Below are 18,416 nucleotides of genomic sequence, written 5' to 3' on the forward strand. Positions count from 1 at the left end.
TTATAATTTGATTCTATGACTCACCCAGTTGTTTACTTTCCTTTTATTACTTACTTTAATCACTTGCTTCTGAAATTAAAAAATAAAATTTTTTAAAAGTAACCAAGTAATTCAAAGCTTTCAAACCCAAAGGAAAAAAATATTAAAACCTTATTCTTCGAGATATGTTAATAAAAAGGGATCAGTCGTCATGGTAACGTCTAATATAAGAGACAAGCATTATTAAATTGACGTTGAATAAAGATAAAATTCTCTCATTATAGAGTAACATAGAATCATAAGCGTTATTACGCACTCATAATACTTAATTTATATTTTAATAAAAGCTTAAAACTGTAGCACAACCATGAATTTTTGTTTAAAAATACAAAGTCTTCTAAGATTAACGTATCCCACCTGGTCCATTTTAATTAATAAAGCCCTTTCTATGATTAAAAACATAATTATCTGTTGTTTTTTAACTAAATTCTCATAAATTAAAACACAAATCAGTAAAGTAAATAACAATCTTTATTCAATTAAAACATCAGTATGAATGGAAACAGTGCATTTTTATAGATATATCACAAGTTTCAGAAAAATAATTTACTCAAACAACAAATCAGTTTTTTTCCCTTTTACTATTTTTATGAAATGTTACAAATAATAGTAAAGTAAACATTCAAATATGCATTAAAGCAGTTTTTGTTTAGAACTTATCTCGTTGTTAATTTAATTAAACATAAATGATAGTTCCATAAAAAAAAACACTAACAGTTTATTAATTTAAGCCTTTTTCCCTCGCCATTTTGGAATTAGAGTTAATTTTTTTCCGACTTTCTATTAAAGATGGGAGAATATCGTTTAGCTGCAAAGCATTTGAAAAAAAAAAAGCCTCGTCTTAACAGACTTAGAGTAAAAGTTTTACATAAAGGGCTTTTATAAGTGAGAAAAATTGCGTCAAAATGGTTCAGAAACAAATATAGTCCCAGAAAGCATGTAAGATTTAAGATTATTTTCACCTTAAGACTAGCTTTATTCAAGGACTTTTTCCACACTTGAAAACCTTAAGTCAACCTCGATTTAAGGTTTTTATGTAAAAGATTGTTTTCCAAGGTTTTGGATTAGGGTAATGTGCGTAGAACAGAGCAAATTGTCACAGATCTCGTTTTAAGGTTAGAAGGTTTACACGTAAACCGCATTACAAACCTTTTTAGGTTTGCATTAAAAGGTTTTTGGTTGCAGGATATAAACCTTATTTTGCTATCTGGGAGTCTAATTAGGACAAGAATGGATGATTAGTGCCGTAAACAAAAGGTTAAAAAACCTCTCAACGAACACACGAAAGTTAAATAAAGATGACGAAAGACGTGTTTTAACAAGTTTAGACTCCGTTGAAACTCCTCTAAAGGCAGGGAGGGAAAAGGCCCCTTTAAATTCACACGATATCTGCTGAAACGATGGCAAAAAAAAGTATAGAATAAATAATAGAATAAAACATATATTATCAAACACAAACTGGGGGGTTTATAAAAAAATATCAATACTTTTACAAAACAAACAATGAGGATTTAATTTAGACGATATATAATATAAATTTGTCTATTGAATAAATTAGACAATATATTATATATATATATAGAATATTTTATATACCAGGTATTATATTAGTATATTATAATAATTAGACGAATTTATTAGACGCACTGTTGTGTTTTAATAATTATATGTTTTGCACGAGTTAATATGCAATACTTTTATATTTAAACATACATGTAATGAGTTATTATTCAGTAGATTTTTTAAATACTTCCTATTTGTATTTATTTTTAACGTATTGCGTTACAATGTTAGCCAATGGATACACACACATAAACAAGTGCCAACCGGTTTCAGACGCTTAAAAACAATAAAGCTGTATTGTATCAGCTGATAATTAAGATTTTACATAGAATCTTATAGTGCGTTTAATAATAATTTGTCCAGTGACTGTATAATCTATAACTCCAATTAAGCCTTGCTGTTGAAAATAACGAATACGTACAAGAAGCTATAATAGTTGACACAGTAAAGATGTTCAGATTTTTTTAATCTACTGCTATACCATTTATTGCTATACTACAAGGATATCTTATATAATTCACAGATTAAGATATAGTGTTTAGCTAAACATACGGTCTACCATAATAGAGATATGCACTATAAAAATTAGATGCACATATAGTTTGTACAATCATAGTATTTAAACAACTGAACTGTGCGTTTAATCGCGATGCTTAAAAGGTGTTTTTCTGTATGTGTAATTGGCAAAGTAGGAAATCCGGCATTACATTCAGTGTACAAAATCCACCGGTAATAAATGATTTAACAGTTAGCCTAGAAATGGTATACAATTACAATGCACTCTCAGTAATATTCGAAACATTGGCAGTTAGATTATAAGACAAGCACCCTTCTTGGAGAAAAAAGCCCAATACACTTAACTGAAACGAATAAATTGATTGTTAACTTAGACACAAAAAAAAAAAAAAAAAACAGAACTGGTAATCATAACGAATTTTAGCAAAATAAAAAGAGTGAACCGTTAATTTATATGGTTACCCAAGTTAAAATTCTTCATGGTCCCATCAAATTATTTTGATGGTTTATGTTGGTTTCAGTGCGATTCATGATGGATTATGTTGGTTTCAGTGCGATTCATGATGGTTTATGTTGGTTTCAGTGCGATTCATGATGGCTTATGTTGGTTTCAGTGCGATTCATGATGGTTTATGTTGGTTTCAGTGCGATTCATGATGGTCCAAAATCATTTGATGGTCTCGATCATTTAACATTTTATATTATGGGTTCATGATGTTTGATATGCCAACAAACTTCCATCATTCCATGATGAAAATTGCTACTTTAATACTATGATGGTTAACCATCAAGGGAAGTTTGATTCTCATGAACCAACAATTCATGATGATCTGTGATGGTCCGTGATGGTTCCAACTGTACATTTCCATGATGGTTTAATGGAAATTCTTGTTGGTTCACAGGAACATATCCTCAAAAAAAATTTGTTTTTTTTTCTTATGTTGGACCAATATAAATCAGTCCGAATTCCTACATTAGGGTGATGGTTGCTCATAATCGTTCCATCATTTGATTTCTAAGAAACTATGATGGAAATTTCTGATGGTTCACCATGAACGAACCATCAAAACAAGTTGCTATTCTTATGTTAGACCATCATGAATCAGTCCGAATTCCTACATTGGGGTGGTGGTTATTTTTGTTGGTTACCATCAAGAAATACAATGGTTCATGATGGAATTATTGATGGATACCATCAGGATTATGTTGGTCCATCAATAGAAAACCATCAAAAAATTTGACTTGGGTCATGCGTAAAGCTTCCTAACTCTAGTCGCGAGGAGTACACCTTCTTCCATGGTGGTTGTAGCACCAGACCACTTTTACAAAAGTCTCGGATTAGAACCCAGACAGTGCCAAAAAGCTCTGTCGTACTCTATCTAATAAGTAACCGAACACAAACACGTTAATTCCTTAACATTGTTTAAACAAAAGCAAATAACAAAATTATGCGCTGTATTAAATAATGCGTTGTAAATAATTTTCATATTTCATACTTTATCAAAAGATTATTTGTAACTGGATACAAAACATTGTATGAAATGTCTCAGGAATAAAATAATTCTTAGATTTCCTACATTGCCCAAAACTATTTGTCATTGTATGCAATGCCTAGGTTAAGCATATATCAATTCTCATATTTCATACTATGCCCAGAAACGCCAAGCATTGCAGCTATTTCCTACATTGCCAAGTACATTATACACTTATCGTTTAAGATTTTATTAAATTACATATCTTATAGTTGAGTAAAATATTTGATATTCGCGTATTCTTTAAAAACTAGCCAGTTTGACGTTAAAATACGAATTAAAATTTAAAGGTCATCAAAAATTTAAAATTAAAAAAATAAGTGTATATTCATTTGCGTTATCGTAATAAAATTTTATATAAATGTCATTTAATAAAATGTCAATTTATAGATGGAGATGCAAGGTCTACATTAATTTTATGTGAAATATTTTTTTGACGAAGTAAAACTGAAAGTAATACAAGAAGTTCACCTTGAAAACTTGCAGTGAAGATTTTCATTCAAGATAAAGTTCAAGAATTCATGTAAATGGGTGATTCTCCAGAAATATGAAACCACAGATTATTAAAAACTAAAAGTTTGTTTTAAAAAAAATTTACAAGTTCATACTTAATTATCATAAGGTACTTAATGCGAGATAAATACTCAATAATAATTAAATCATAGTTAAATAATAATAATTAAAGAATAATCAAATAATAAATTAATAATAATGAGCTATTAATTATTAATAATAATATATAATAATTAAGTAATGATTAATTACTTTTTTAAATTGATTAATAATAATAAATTTATTAATTAATAATAATTATTTAATAATTTTTCATGGAACTAACTCGCATTTGCGTTACATGGAGAGGCAAACTACGAAAATCTGACTGCCATGGTTAGCTTGACGGCAAATGAACTCTAACCCATAATTCGAGGATATTTTACGTCAGCACTGTGGTCGGTGCGAGCCAGAGGTGGAATTCGAATTGACCAACCATCGCTGGGATTCGAACCCGGTTCACCTCATTGGACTGCGAACGTTCTATCTTCTGTAACCACACGGCTCTAAAAAAGTTCTATTAAAATCATCACACTATTATACATTGTAATTACGTATTTTTTTTTTTTTAATTTTTGTCATTCATATTAAAAATGTGTGAATTAGATCTTTAAAGTGTTAAATTAATTTGGGAATAAACAGTGTTGCAGAAACAAGACTAAAAATTCTCTATTTAACTCCCTAGAATAATATAAAAATTCCCTGAGGCAGGAGAGTGTAAAAAAAGTAAGGGGCAAGAAAGGAGAGTGACTTTCAGGTAATTTTAAATTTTGTTTAAAAAATTGTAAGTGAATAATCTTTTTCATATGCTTGGAAATGTATGGGATAAAAAATAACGGCTTTCCACCTATAGCCAATCTTGTAATATTTTCTTTGGTGTGTTAGGTTTTTGGAGAATCACCCATATACAGATTTGTACTTCACGACGAATTCATGAGAACATGCACAAATATATAACCATGATTCAAAGTAGAATAAAGTCAGAAAACTTATTTTAAGGTCTATTGCATCGCTTGATACTTATTGTCATTGTTACACATTAATTGTATATCTATTTATCTATAACATACAATCCATAACATAATTGAGCTCTATAAAAATATTCTGTACAGATTCAAATGAAATTTTTCTCTGTCAAAAAATACATAAATAGATAAAATTATCAGATCTCTTTTCATCGTAACAGTTATTCAATATATTTTTACATAATAATTATGACAATTAATTATGATGATAAAAATTATGACAATAATTATAATAGTTATGACAATAATTATAATAATAATTATGACAATAAATTATAATAATGACAATCAATTATAATAATGACAATTAATTTTACTAGTGACAATTAAATATATTAATTATGACAATAATAATTATTACAATTGATTATAATAATAACTATGACAATATGTTAATACAGAATTCCAATGGAAATTATAGATCTTAATTATTTTCTTAATGTTTGTTATCTTATCTAACACTGCATACGTTTTTCTTACTATTTTGGTTTATTTATATGCGGATGGTATTGTATTGAATAAAATAGTATTTAGATGAATAATGCTTCGAAGTATTAACATAAAACTTGAATACTACTAATGAAAAAATATTTTTTCAAAGCTCAAAATACACCTCTTTTACTGCGTAATTAGTAGGTTTTTCTTAAAGCGACCGTGACTGTCACGTGACAGCTGTAAATTGTATTGAGAAAATATAGTTTTAAATGCATGCGGTGTATTTAAAACATTGATTTGAAATGCAACTATTGTTGTTCAAAAATTTAATAAAAGTGTATAATAAATAAATGCTCAGTACAGAAAAGTTCGAGAATTTTCAAAGTTTACAAATTGCATAAGTAAAATACAGTTTTAAACAGACGCGATGCATTTAAAACATCTACTAGAATTATCACTATTGTGTTTTAGAAGTTCAAAAAACAAGTAAATAATTAAATAGATAATAAAAAGAGGTAATCAATTATGTACACGATTAACTATCCGGGAATTGATTTTTAATACTACATAGATTTGTTTTTGTTTATCAATTAATAAATTTTTGAAGCTGATATTACAAATTTATAAATTTTTTTTTTAATATTTAAAAACATATATTACTTAATATTTCACATGAATACAAATGCAATAAATACCGAAAAATACACCTTTATACATAAATGCTCTGTACGATTGAAAACTTGAGTCATTTTAATCAACATTAAGGTTATTTCTAAAATCTAGATGACAATTTTAAACGTTTTTCTACCTTACGTATAAAATATTTAAAATCTATAACAGTCCACACGGGATGTAAAATGGGCTTTTTACATTAAATGATATCCTAAGAATACAAACATTTATCACTTGAAAATAATTTGAAATGATTCACATGAATAATTAAAATAGTAAAAAATATGTATAATAACACCGTATAATGTGATGTTTTGTTATTGTAAGAAGGCACGTGCAACGTATAATGACTACTTTTAAGTGCAGTACGTTTTCAAGAACATGAATGGTAAAAACCAGTTCATTTTAAACAGCTGAGTTATAACAAACTATGAATTTTTTCATGTATGATAAAATTTTCAGAACTACAATAAAGTTTTCAGAACTACGATAAAAAGTTTCTGATTTTACAAAACTACGAGGAAATTTTCAAATCTTAAATGAAAAAATTCAGAATTAAGATGAAGTTTTTAGAACATTGTTGATGAAACAATCAGATTGATCAAAAATATCGTACAGTTTCTCGATTTCCCAGAATATGCAGGATAAAATTTGTTCTCCTTAATTTCTAATCGAAAGCTTTGTGGGACTTTTAACATTTAAAAGGCGTTTTGTTTTATATAAAAAAAAATATTTTTCAAAATTTAGACTTAGTTAATTATTCAACATAAATTCATTTTACTAAGTTATTTAATTTCGCAGATCTTATTGCATGAAAGCACTGGAGAAGTACCAGTTGTTTCTGGAACAGATGAAGAGATTAAATGCTTAAGTGCATTTGGCGAAAAAACAGCTGGCGACCATCTAAAAAAAGTCTTTCTTTGACACCATATTAAGTCGCCAAGAGTGTAAATATTAAAGCGCCAACGTTTCTACAATCATCTTATTTCATCTACATCAAGGGTTTCCAACTTACATGAGGCCGGGGGCCGCAATTAAAAACAATAGTCAAATAGCGGGCCACAACTTTATCAAAATTTTATATAGGACTCTTTTATGTTTGAAGGAACATTAAATATTACTGTCAGAGTTTTACCAAGTTGTACAAAACAAAAGTATTGAATTACAAATTAAAATAAGAAGTAGTTTTTGAAAATATTTAATTGTTAATAATAATATTTTTAAAAATATTAAATAAATAATAAAAATTCGGGCTACAATAACTTTAATGTGCACCAATGTATTAAACAATTAATGTGCAACAGATATCTAATTGTTAAGGTATTCAAACTTACATAGTAGCACACAAAATATTCTATGAGAAAATTGAGGTTTGTCTGTTGCAACCACCGGACTTACATTTAAAATTTACAAATGTGTGTGTAAATATTTTCGTCAAAAATGAGAGGTTTCAAAAAGTTAAATCGGAGAAAAAGTTAAATTTTCTGATGCACACATGCTAATTATAATTTTTTTAAAAAATGTAATAATAAAGAGCAACATACACGATTATTTTTGTATTTGAATAAATATTTCCTAGGATGCAAAACCTGAAAAATAAATTTTTTTGCCCCGTTGGTATGTTAAAATTTCCCAGAAACGAAGAAATTAGGTTTTTATTAACGAGAAAAGTATTTTAAACCCATATAGATTTTTTACAAAAATTGTCCGCAAAAAAATGACAACTAATATATTTTAGTTCGCGGGCCACAAAAAAGGCTTCACGTTCCGGATGCGGCCCCCGGGCCGCCAGTTGGAAACCCATGATCTACATGATCCTCAGTCTGACGTTCAAATTTCTAGAACTACCATATTAAAATCCCATCACATAAATAGGTGCACAACAACATACATAATAGTGTGCTTGCACTTCAAGAAGAACACATATACCCACACATATGACCTATGACGTCAGCTGATCGTTTGAAAAAAAATGGCGTTCTAAAGTTCAGGTAAGTTTCTCCACACAGGTTAAAATGTTAAAGTGAAGCTAATTAAATACAGTGCCGTACTGCACATCGAATTTGTTGAAGTAAAATTATTTCTAGTCTACGTCTTTTACTTACCTAAATTACATTTATTACTTGTTTATGAATTTTATTGTAACCCTGGTGTATTTTTATTTAATGTACCTGGCAACTTCGATGCACAATTATTTTCTTTTTCTTCTGCATGGCCTATAGTGTCTGTCTTTGTGTAAAACTAGAAATATAAAGAGAAAAGAAAATTGAAATCTTTGCGAAACGGTCTTACTCGAGGTGGGCGGGCTTGTCTTACTCGAAATAGACTGAAAAGAACAGTTGTTGACGTAAACACGCTTCAGCAACCAATCAGGATCGAGATACCGACGCTACGTCACTTGCAAATATCCCATTCTTCAAGTACTTTTCAAACCATTCGGAATAAAATCTCCGCACTTGAGTCACGTGATCAACGATAAAGTGCAGAACCTAATTCATCGCAAACCCTTTATAATTTTACCATATCTGGTTTAATTCGATCATTTAAAAACATTTAATCAAAATTATACTGCAATTCATAGCAACTAAGTTTCATTTTCATGGATATGATTAATTTTAACAGAACAAGCAAATTCCGATTGCATGGGATACTTATAAGTTAAATATCAGAAACGTAAGATATTAAACTACCAAATCGTGTTATTTTTAATAACAAACAATGGGTAATTATATCGTACACTTTATAAGAGGAGTTTCGACTTTTTTTACACCTTAACCTTTTATGATTAATACGCAATTATTTTCTCATTCTAAAAATTCTCAAAACTCTTAAGTAAAAAAAAAATGTTTGATATCATTAATTAAAAAAAGAACTTATAATTTCTTTCACTAAATACTTAACATATCTTAAAATGGTCAAATTTTTTTTTTAAAGATTATCATTTATACAGTCTAGCTCAATCTGAAACTTTAACACCTTTTTTAGCTACCGTTTTATATAAAGTTTAATATCCTTAACACTTCACTTATTTTTCTGTTCCATATTTCCTTAAAGTAAAAAAGCACCACAACAGCTTAGTATTAAAATGAAAAGCACCATAAATAAATATAACAACAGCTCTTCAAACGTTAAAAATTAAAGAAAACTTCGTAGTTTAAATATTACGGTAAGGCGTGGATGCATAATTATTACAGAAAAAAAAGCTGGATTTATTTTTATGAAGTTACTGAATATTATCTAATGAAGTCTTATTTGTTGAAAAAGTTGTTTAACCTCTAAGTATATAACTTACAAAAGTTTTTCTTCCTCTTCGGGATTTTTTTCAAGTTAGTATTTTAATGATATGAAATCTTAAAAACACCACGCTTATGCATAAACAAATTATACGAATAATAAGTGAATTAGAAGGAAATGTTATTAATATTTTAATATATTTAAGAAAAATTTGTATGAAAAAAATGATCTAACGCGTCCTTATTAAAATTATATTATTGAAATATTATATTTAGTAGTTTTGTTCGAAATAGAAAAGGTAAAAATATTTAAGTAATATTAAAATTTAAATTTTTTTTTCACCTCATGAAATTTTAATAATTTTATGAGGGCAAGAGAGAGGTTTAAAATCTTTAGCAGTATTTCTTCACACTAAACCTACCATAATCGGTTAATGACCGTTTAAGAACTTTTGTATCGAAAATGCGCTTATCATCTTGTCGTTTTTGCACATTTGACTTCATGACTTTTTCTAACAATTATATACAGTTAATATTCTATTATTATTCTTTTCTTTTGCTTTGAATAATACTTATCGTATACATATTTCTACCACAACTGGTCACTTGACCGGGAGAGCAATTTGATGCTTTATAAGGTTATTGGATCAGAAATGACGATGTAAGGCATGTTCAACGTATTGCATTCTATTAGTTGCGCACATTTCTGCAAAGACTGTTGCGCAGTTAGTTTCATCAGAAATTTAAATTTAAAATTTAAATTTCTATAAAGTTCCTAAAATTTTAGATTGACATTTTTGTCAGAAAAAGTGACAAAAACTGAATGTTTTGGTAAGTAGCTTATACTTTATTTTGATAGCTTTACTTCAGTTCTAACTAATTGTTAGATTTTACCCAGAAAAATGTCGAAACAATCAAGACAGCGCAAGTTCTTAGAAGAAATAATATTAATTATAAGACAGGGCTCGAAAAACCACCCGTCCTCGGCGGTCAAAAATTCCCCGCGGACAACGAATTTCTCGAATCCGACGTCCGCGCGGACGGCCATTTTCCCGTTAAAGTTGGTGATACATTTTCAATTTTTGTTATCTTACAAGAGTTTAGCGCCTCACTTCTAAAATGACCCTCTAATCTAGAAATACAGCAACATACTGCGCATGGTGGAATTGATGTTTTCTCTGTCTCCCGTACTGCAGCAATTGAAAGGGACTTTTCAGCAATGGACTTACAAAAAAAAACATTACGTACTGGTCTTAAACAAGAAGCATTAAACGCAATTATGAACATCTACCTACATGGAAAACCCCTTTCAGATTTCTGTGCAGAAACCTCTGTAAATCATTAGCTTGATTGTGGAACTGGCAAACGTCATATTTGATTCATTTAAAAACGGCAGCACCCTCGGATAAATTGACATTCCAGATAACTTGGCATTTTTCATTTAAATTATTTCATAAAAGAAAAAAATTATTTCATAAAAGAAATAAATTATTTTATAAAAGAAATACTAGGTTCCTATTAGTAATTATTAGTATTCCTTTTATTACTGTATAATGCAATCCTAGTATTTGTAATCCTAGTAACTACTAATTCATTGTGCAATTTATATAAATGTTAGTAATAAATAAGAGAAAATTATATTTTTATTTATTTAAAACCGACGGGTTAGTTTCAAAGGAGGACGGGTACATTGTTGGACAAGCCGTCCTCGGGGACGGGTAAAATTTTTGAGTTTTTTCGAGCCCTGTTATAAGAATTATAATTCGTATATATTCTTACAATTATAAGAATAATTAGAAGAAATATGTTTGCTGAAAATGTACAATGTAAACACCCTGTATATGTAAAAAATGTGCTGAGCATTGAACTAAAAAAAAATTCTTATTCTTTGTGTTTGTAATATATTAAAATTGTCAATATACAATTTTTTTAAATTATAATAATTAAGTTTTCTGAGCTTATTTCCTTCCTAACATCCATATTTCATTCATTCAATCAAGAAACATAAAATACGGTAATTTGACCGGCTATGGCAGAAATTAGTATAGATTAAGTGTTGGTATGTTTAGTGTTAGTTTTATCACAGGTAGAGAGAAGTTCAAATTATTTACGAAATTTGTAAACATTTCTTCTGAGAGAAATTAAGTTTCAAAATTTGAGGATAATATTTTTTTAAAAAACCAACGCATTATTGAAAACGAAAAGTTTTTTTTTAAAAATAATATTTATGCACCACCTACAAATTTTGACACCATGCTGATCGCGTGGTTTTGAAAGTCATTGGTTTTGTATAAATACACAATAAACATGGGACGATCGTCTTACCCTTTCATTTAAATGATTTAAACTCAGTTAGTAAACAAAACATTTATCACAAAAACAAGGGATGTACGCAAAATAAATAATTATTCGAGATAGCAATAAACTGCGGCATAGATCCAAGTCTGCTTATCCTACTAACTACCTTACCTTACTACTTATCTCTACCTGCAGTAGAAAATAATTACTCAGCACAAAACATCATAAGTTACATTGTTAATTTTACCATACCGCTTTGGTAGAAATTAACAAGCTTTTCAATGTTCCCATGGAGCCAGAAACACGGTAAATGTTACCATATTCTGGTACTTTTGACCATACTTTTTTCCACGGTGTAGAAAAGAATAATTTAATTGAAAATCGGAATTAAACCTTTTAAAACCAATGTTATGTGCTAGAAAGATTTCAGTTGTGGCATATTGGCACACTGAATATAATCTAATTAACTTGTCATTAGAGAATAGTTTTTACCTTAGTAGTTTTTCTCAACATCTAAGATAACTTGCTCGAATAACTCTCGTTCACAAGAGATCAAAGTTGAACAACTTACAAACATTGTTTCATTTCGAAAAGTTATCGAATGAAAGTGCTTTCAGAGTGCAGTTTATTAAAATATTCACATACACCATAACTCCATTAAAACTTTTCGTTCCGTATACCATTCGCTGTATAAAACCGAATTCATTATGTATAAATTCGTTACATAAAAACGAATGAGTACATGAACGTGATAGAGGCATCATGCCTTCTTAAGCAATAAGCTTTCTAAGTACGTAGTACGTTTTTTAATGTTTTCATCTATGTGCAAAGCAAATTGCATTGTACTGGTAGGCTTCTCTTATTTGAAATCAATACAATAAAAGTGCGATAAATTATTGCAAAGTTTAAAAGTTTCAGTGCCGCACCAAATTCATTATTGCGAGGTTCAAAGGTTTCGGTGCCTCACCAAAACCATCATTGCAAGGTTCAGAGATTTCTGTGCCACACCAAAACCATCGCGAGGTTCAAAGGTTTCGGTGCCACACCGAAACCGTAATTGCAAGGTTCAGAAGTTTCGGTGTCATACTAAAACCATCATTGCATGGTTCAGAGGTTTCGGTGCCATACAAAATCCATCATTGCAAGGTTCAAAGGTTTCTGTGCCACATCAAAACAACAGTACTACTAGACTTTAACACACATTACGAGTTTCCAATGCAAACAATCCTCAATGCCCAGAACTGACTCCATATGCGCAAGTTTCAATGACAATTCAATACATTTTTCACATTCTTCCCAAAATATTTGGAGTGTCGTCTCCAGTTCCTGGTATCCCCTTTCTTTTCCTGGAGCAAATTAAGAAGGTGAGACCACTGATAACGAGAATGACGAAAGTGATCCAGGCGAGGACGAATGAATAGCCATAAGACCAAACAGCCCCTTTTGGATGTCTGTCAGACAAGAAACGCTCTTCGTAAGCCACTGAGTTGATGACAACCTCAACTACGATGAGAGTAGCGGCAGCTGAAAGAAAGCAATAATTGGTTTTTAAATGTTTAATTGTAATCAACTTCTTCACAAGAGATATATATATATATATATAAAAAGTTGTTTTTTATTTAAATTTATTTAACCATAACGAATTTAGTTTTGCGTTATTCTACTTGATTGATTTCCGATCTTTTAGAAAAACAAATGCTGTTATTTTTTTCCAAAAAAAAATATTTGCATGACTTAAAGGGGGTTGAGTGCTTGTCTATTTCAATAAACCATCAGAACATCGTTTAATTTATCTTTGTAGAGGCTGCAAACAGTTTTTGCATGGTCATGTCTTACAAGTCCCGTGCTTGGAGAAGCCCTAAACTAGAAACGATAGATTATATTTACTTGACTATAATGAGTAATATTTTTGTTCTCAGAGGTGGATTATCCCGGTAATATGATTGAAACCAAGAGAAAAACCAGAACATTGTTAGAAATAATGCTTGGCTTTGTTAAGCATAACAAATCTGGCTATTTTGCAGATTAACCAGATTGATTTGCAGGTCAGATATTGATATTCTTAATTTAAACGCTGCCTTCAACTAAAAATATGTTATTGTTTAGGCAAATAGAACTTGGGAACTTGATTATCACAGGAATTTATCGGAAACCACGAGAAAAACCGGAACGCCGGTAGAATTTATGCTTGGCGTAAGGGATCACAGTACCCTTGCAATATTTTTTTAAAATAAGGGTATAATCATTCATTTTGTGGATGCTTTACATGCTCATTTAACTTATAGTCAATAATTTATCTTCAACAAGTAATTAAAATGTTTAATTTTTCTTTAAAATTAAAAAAAAAATTTAAAAACTCAAAATTTTTAAATCCTTACGCTTTTTTATTTCAACATATTTTCAAATTATTTATTTCCTAAGTGCTTACAATATTCATGTTAACAATTTTGTGCATTCATCTGTTGATATATCAATTCGAACATTTTTTTTTATAGATTATTTTGCAAAAAAAGTAGAAAAGAAAAGGTAAAAATTCCTGTTAAGTATATATAACATGCTGTGAAAATTGTAATACTTCATAAAAGGCTTATTCCATACACCGTTTAAATAAGTGTATTATACGTCAGATAAAAAAGTTTACTTCAAAGCTTTATCTTAAACAGAAAAATTTCCTTAGGGATTTAATTAAGATCAAAACACAAAATTGTCATCTATGAGCAACAAAAAAAAACAGTTTAAAGTCTGCATGCTGATCAAATTTCTGATTTAGAGCAATCTAAAATAACTATTTTTAAATTTTTTGATGTAAGCAATAAAAAAATATCGATATTTTGGTCATTTTTTGGGTACTGTCACTCAACAAATATGGCTCGATTGCGGAAAACTCAGCTCGATTTGCTGAACTAATGTTAATATCATTAATTTAAACGCTGCATTTAACTAAAAATATGTTATTGTTTGAGCAAATGGAACTAAAGAGAAATTTAATAATAGCTTGAGATCACTTTTAAACATTCTTTTCCAATGTTAGTTCATGGAAAAATTCTTACATTTACGGTTGCCCCGCAACTTAAACAAAGAATTTCATTAAAACGTTTATTCTCTAACAGAATTTAAATTAAGTTTTGAATTAAACATAAAAACCGAGATTAATTCTGCTTCAAAAAGAAAAAAGAATACTCGTTTAGCAAAGACTAAAAATCGTTTGAAGGAGGTAAAAAAAAAAAAAATTCTATTTCTTCACCATTTTTATCCCGAAATTTATAATAAAATATACCACAAATCTTTTAGGAGAGTCTATTTTGTTAAGCTCCGGATAATTTGAAAGTTAAACTAAATTTATTTCTTAAAAAAAAACGTTAATTTAAAAACTAAATATAAGTTTAAGAAATGAGAAAAAGAATTTTAAGTATTTACGTTTAGAGTTTAAAAGTTAGATTCACTTTTATTCAATTTTTCAACGAATTGTTCGTTAAGAATTATTTATATTTTTGACGTTATAAATTTACTAATTTAGCTCTCAGAAAAAATTATGTTTATTATTTTTAATTATGAATTACGTTTTGATTGTACAGTATATACTCACGATATCTCGAACTTCGATATTCCCGAAAACCTTGATTGGTCCAAAAAAGATTTTTTCCCGCGGCATTATATATCCACTAAATGTTAATTTGAATACTTACGTCAAAAGGTATTTTCTCAATTTTTTACGTCGAATTTTTTTCGCGGAACACTCAAAATGTAAGTTTATTGTAAACCAATTCTTTTCTATTGTAATTGCTGCATTTAGACTTATAGTCAACTATCATTACATATGTATCTATTAGTATGTGTCATGACTCTACTCTTTAGAGTAATATTTTACTACTTCTTAGAACATATTTACTTCTGAGCTTACTATTACGAAAATTCGCTACGTCGATTTTTAGTATCCCTTCAACTTACATCGAGAGAATACTGTATTAAATTGACTTTGGAATTTACGGAAAATAAATAAATAACATTTCGTTAACGAAAGTCCACAGAGCCGCGATGGCTCAGGAGATAGTGCGTTCGTCTTCTGATAAGGTGAACCAGGTTCGAATACCAGCGATGACTGCTCGATACGTATTCCGCACCCGGGTTGCACCGACCACAGTGCTGACGCAAAATATCCTCAGTGGCAGACGGATCATGGGTTAGAATCCCCTTGTTGTCAGGCTAATCGTGGGAGGTTGTCGTGCTTTTCCTCTTCATGTACCGCAAATGCGATTTAGTTCCACCAAAAAGTCCTGAACGAAAGCAAAATTTCTCCCCATACTTGATCCAGGAGTTCCCTTGTCTTCTGGATTGGGTTCAAAATGACAAGGTAAATATCAGTAGTCGTAAACCGAAAATTGGGTCAGCTGTTCAACGGCAGTTATAAAATAAAATTAAATATAACTCTACAGAAACGTTGATATTGTTTTAACTAAGACCTCATTTTAACTTCAACGAACGCAGATTATCAGCAGAATTATAAGAAGCACTAAAGATTCTACGTGAAATCTCAATTATCAGGTTAAACTATACAACTTTACTGTTTCTATAAGACTGAAACTGGTTTGCATTTGTTTATGTTCGTGTATGAATTGGTTAGCATTGTAATGCAATACGTTAAAAATATATACAAATAGGAAGTATATGAACAATCTCCCGAATAAAAACCCATTACATGTATGTTTAAATATAAAAGTATAGCCTATAAACTCGTGCAAAACATGTCAATATTAAAGCACTACAGTGCGTCTTATAATTTGGTCTAATTTTTATAATATACTAATATAATACCTGATATATTAAATATCTTATCTATAGGGGAGAGTGGGGTCAATTGTAACATTTTTTACTTAACTATTTTTAACTAACAAAAAATCCAATATGTTATTAGTATTAATTGACAGACGAGTAAAGTAGACTGTCCTCTACTAGAAAAAAAATAAATACCTTATTTTAAATGTTATTATATTAGTTATTAACAATTTTTGACAGTCGTGCACGTTTTACAATTGTCCCCACTTACGGGGTCAATTGTAACAGTTCATAAATTCAACTAAAACATAGTTAATTATACATATTATCATAGTTGTGATATATTTTTTTATTGATCAAAATAGTAGTGATATTGTAGGAGTGAAAATAATAATGGGCAGAGGCCTAAAGGGTTAAACTTTTAACTTTAAGGGTTTAAAAATTTGAATTTAATTTATGCTGTGAAAGGTGACAAATAAAATAATGCACATGCAACATAATATAAATGATATAGGAAACTACTGGTGGTTCTTAAAGAGTTAAGGAATGGTTTGTAAACATAAGATTATTTATTTTCAGCTGTTATAATCGTCCATTTACTTATTGTTACAATCGTCCCCAAGACGCCATTTCAGCTTCATTTGTTAAAAACAATGCTAGTTAATTAACAAAACAAATTTTTTTTTATTGAAATGTTAATTAAGGTGTCCACTTACATATTCGGTTAATAATTTTTATTTGTTTAAACAAAATTACTTTGTTACAATATAATATTTTAATACCAAAAAAAGTACTTGCGTAGCGTGAAAATATTTTTTGTGATGTAACTCTTTCAAAAGTACATAAAAATGGTTGCCAGCAAGGGTGTACATGTAGATTTATTAAATACACCTTGTGCGCCACCTAGGAATCAAATCTAGAACCCGACACTCGAAATTTTTTCTCTGCTACAATCGTACCCTGTTACAATTGACCTCACTCTCCCCTAATATATAATAGTTGATAATTAAGATAAACTGATAATTAAGATTTCGCATCGAGTCTTATAGTGCGTCTAGTAATTTGCCCAGGGACTGCAGGTAGTTAAAGATTGCATATTGGTTTGAGAACAATATTTTTGGCGCTTTCAAAGTCTATCCTAGATAATCTGCAGAATGAAAAAAAGTTTCCTTACCGGAAATGAGGTGAACTCCTCCTGCCAGCCTTTTGAACATGTATCTCGGATGCCTGAATGTATAAATGCTGAAACCGAAGCCCATCAACATTAAGCATAGGCTGATGATAGAGAAGGCTGTTTCTGTTCTTGTATAGTCTGAAAGAGAGACATTTAAACCAATTAGAGATGAGTCTAATTAAAAAAGAAATAAAAATCATGTATAAAACGTTTAAATACTACAATTCCAAAGGGAAGTTGCGAAATGCAGCAAAAATGTCGTCAGAAAATTCAAACCAATAGAAAATTTTAACGAATTAAAACAATGAAAAATATTAAAAATGACAACAAAAACCGACTTCCGAAAAATGACAACCGAACCTCAGTGGGTACCAGCTCCCGAAGTCATAAAGACACAAAAACACTAAAAATTGCTCTCGCTGTACCCTACAAGTTTTGCAAGAAGTCCAGGAAAAGAGAAAAAAAATACAAAATACAAAAACATCTTTTGTTTTTGTTCTTGTATTTTGTATTATGGTTTGGAAAAAAAGTCCAGGAAAAGAGAAAGGAAATACAAAAAAAAAACTTTTGTTTTTGTATTCGGGTTTCGAAAAAAAAGTCCAGG

General features: G+C 29.6%; 1 protein-coding gene across 2 annotated transcripts in view; it reads right to left on the reverse strand.

The window, feature by feature from the left end:
- Window positions 1-492: 492 nt before the first annotated feature.
- Window positions 493-18,416, reverse strand: part of LOC107440992 (voltage-dependent calcium channel gamma-1 subunit) — a 161,093-nt gene continuing 143,169 nt past the window's right edge. For both annotated transcript variants that reach the window (XM_016054224.3, XM_016054150.3), the window contains 2 exons: window positions 17,813-17,950; window positions 493-13,389 (listed from right to left, as the gene is read on the reverse strand). In XM_016054224.3, the coding sequence (XP_015909710.1) occupies window positions 13,151-13,389; window positions 17,813-17,950 (377 nt within the window). In that variant the 3' untranslated portion in view covers window positions 493-13,150. The remainder of the gene's footprint in view (window positions 13,390-17,812; window positions 17,951-18,416) is intronic.

This window comes from Parasteatoda tepidariorum, chromosome 5 (genome assembly GCF_043381705.1).
Source record: "Parasteatoda tepidariorum isolate YZ-2023 chromosome 5, CAS_Ptep_4.0, whole genome shotgun sequence".
Classification (NCBI taxonomy): domain Eukaryota; kingdom Metazoa; phylum Arthropoda; class Arachnida; order Araneae; family Theridiidae; genus Parasteatoda; species Parasteatoda tepidariorum.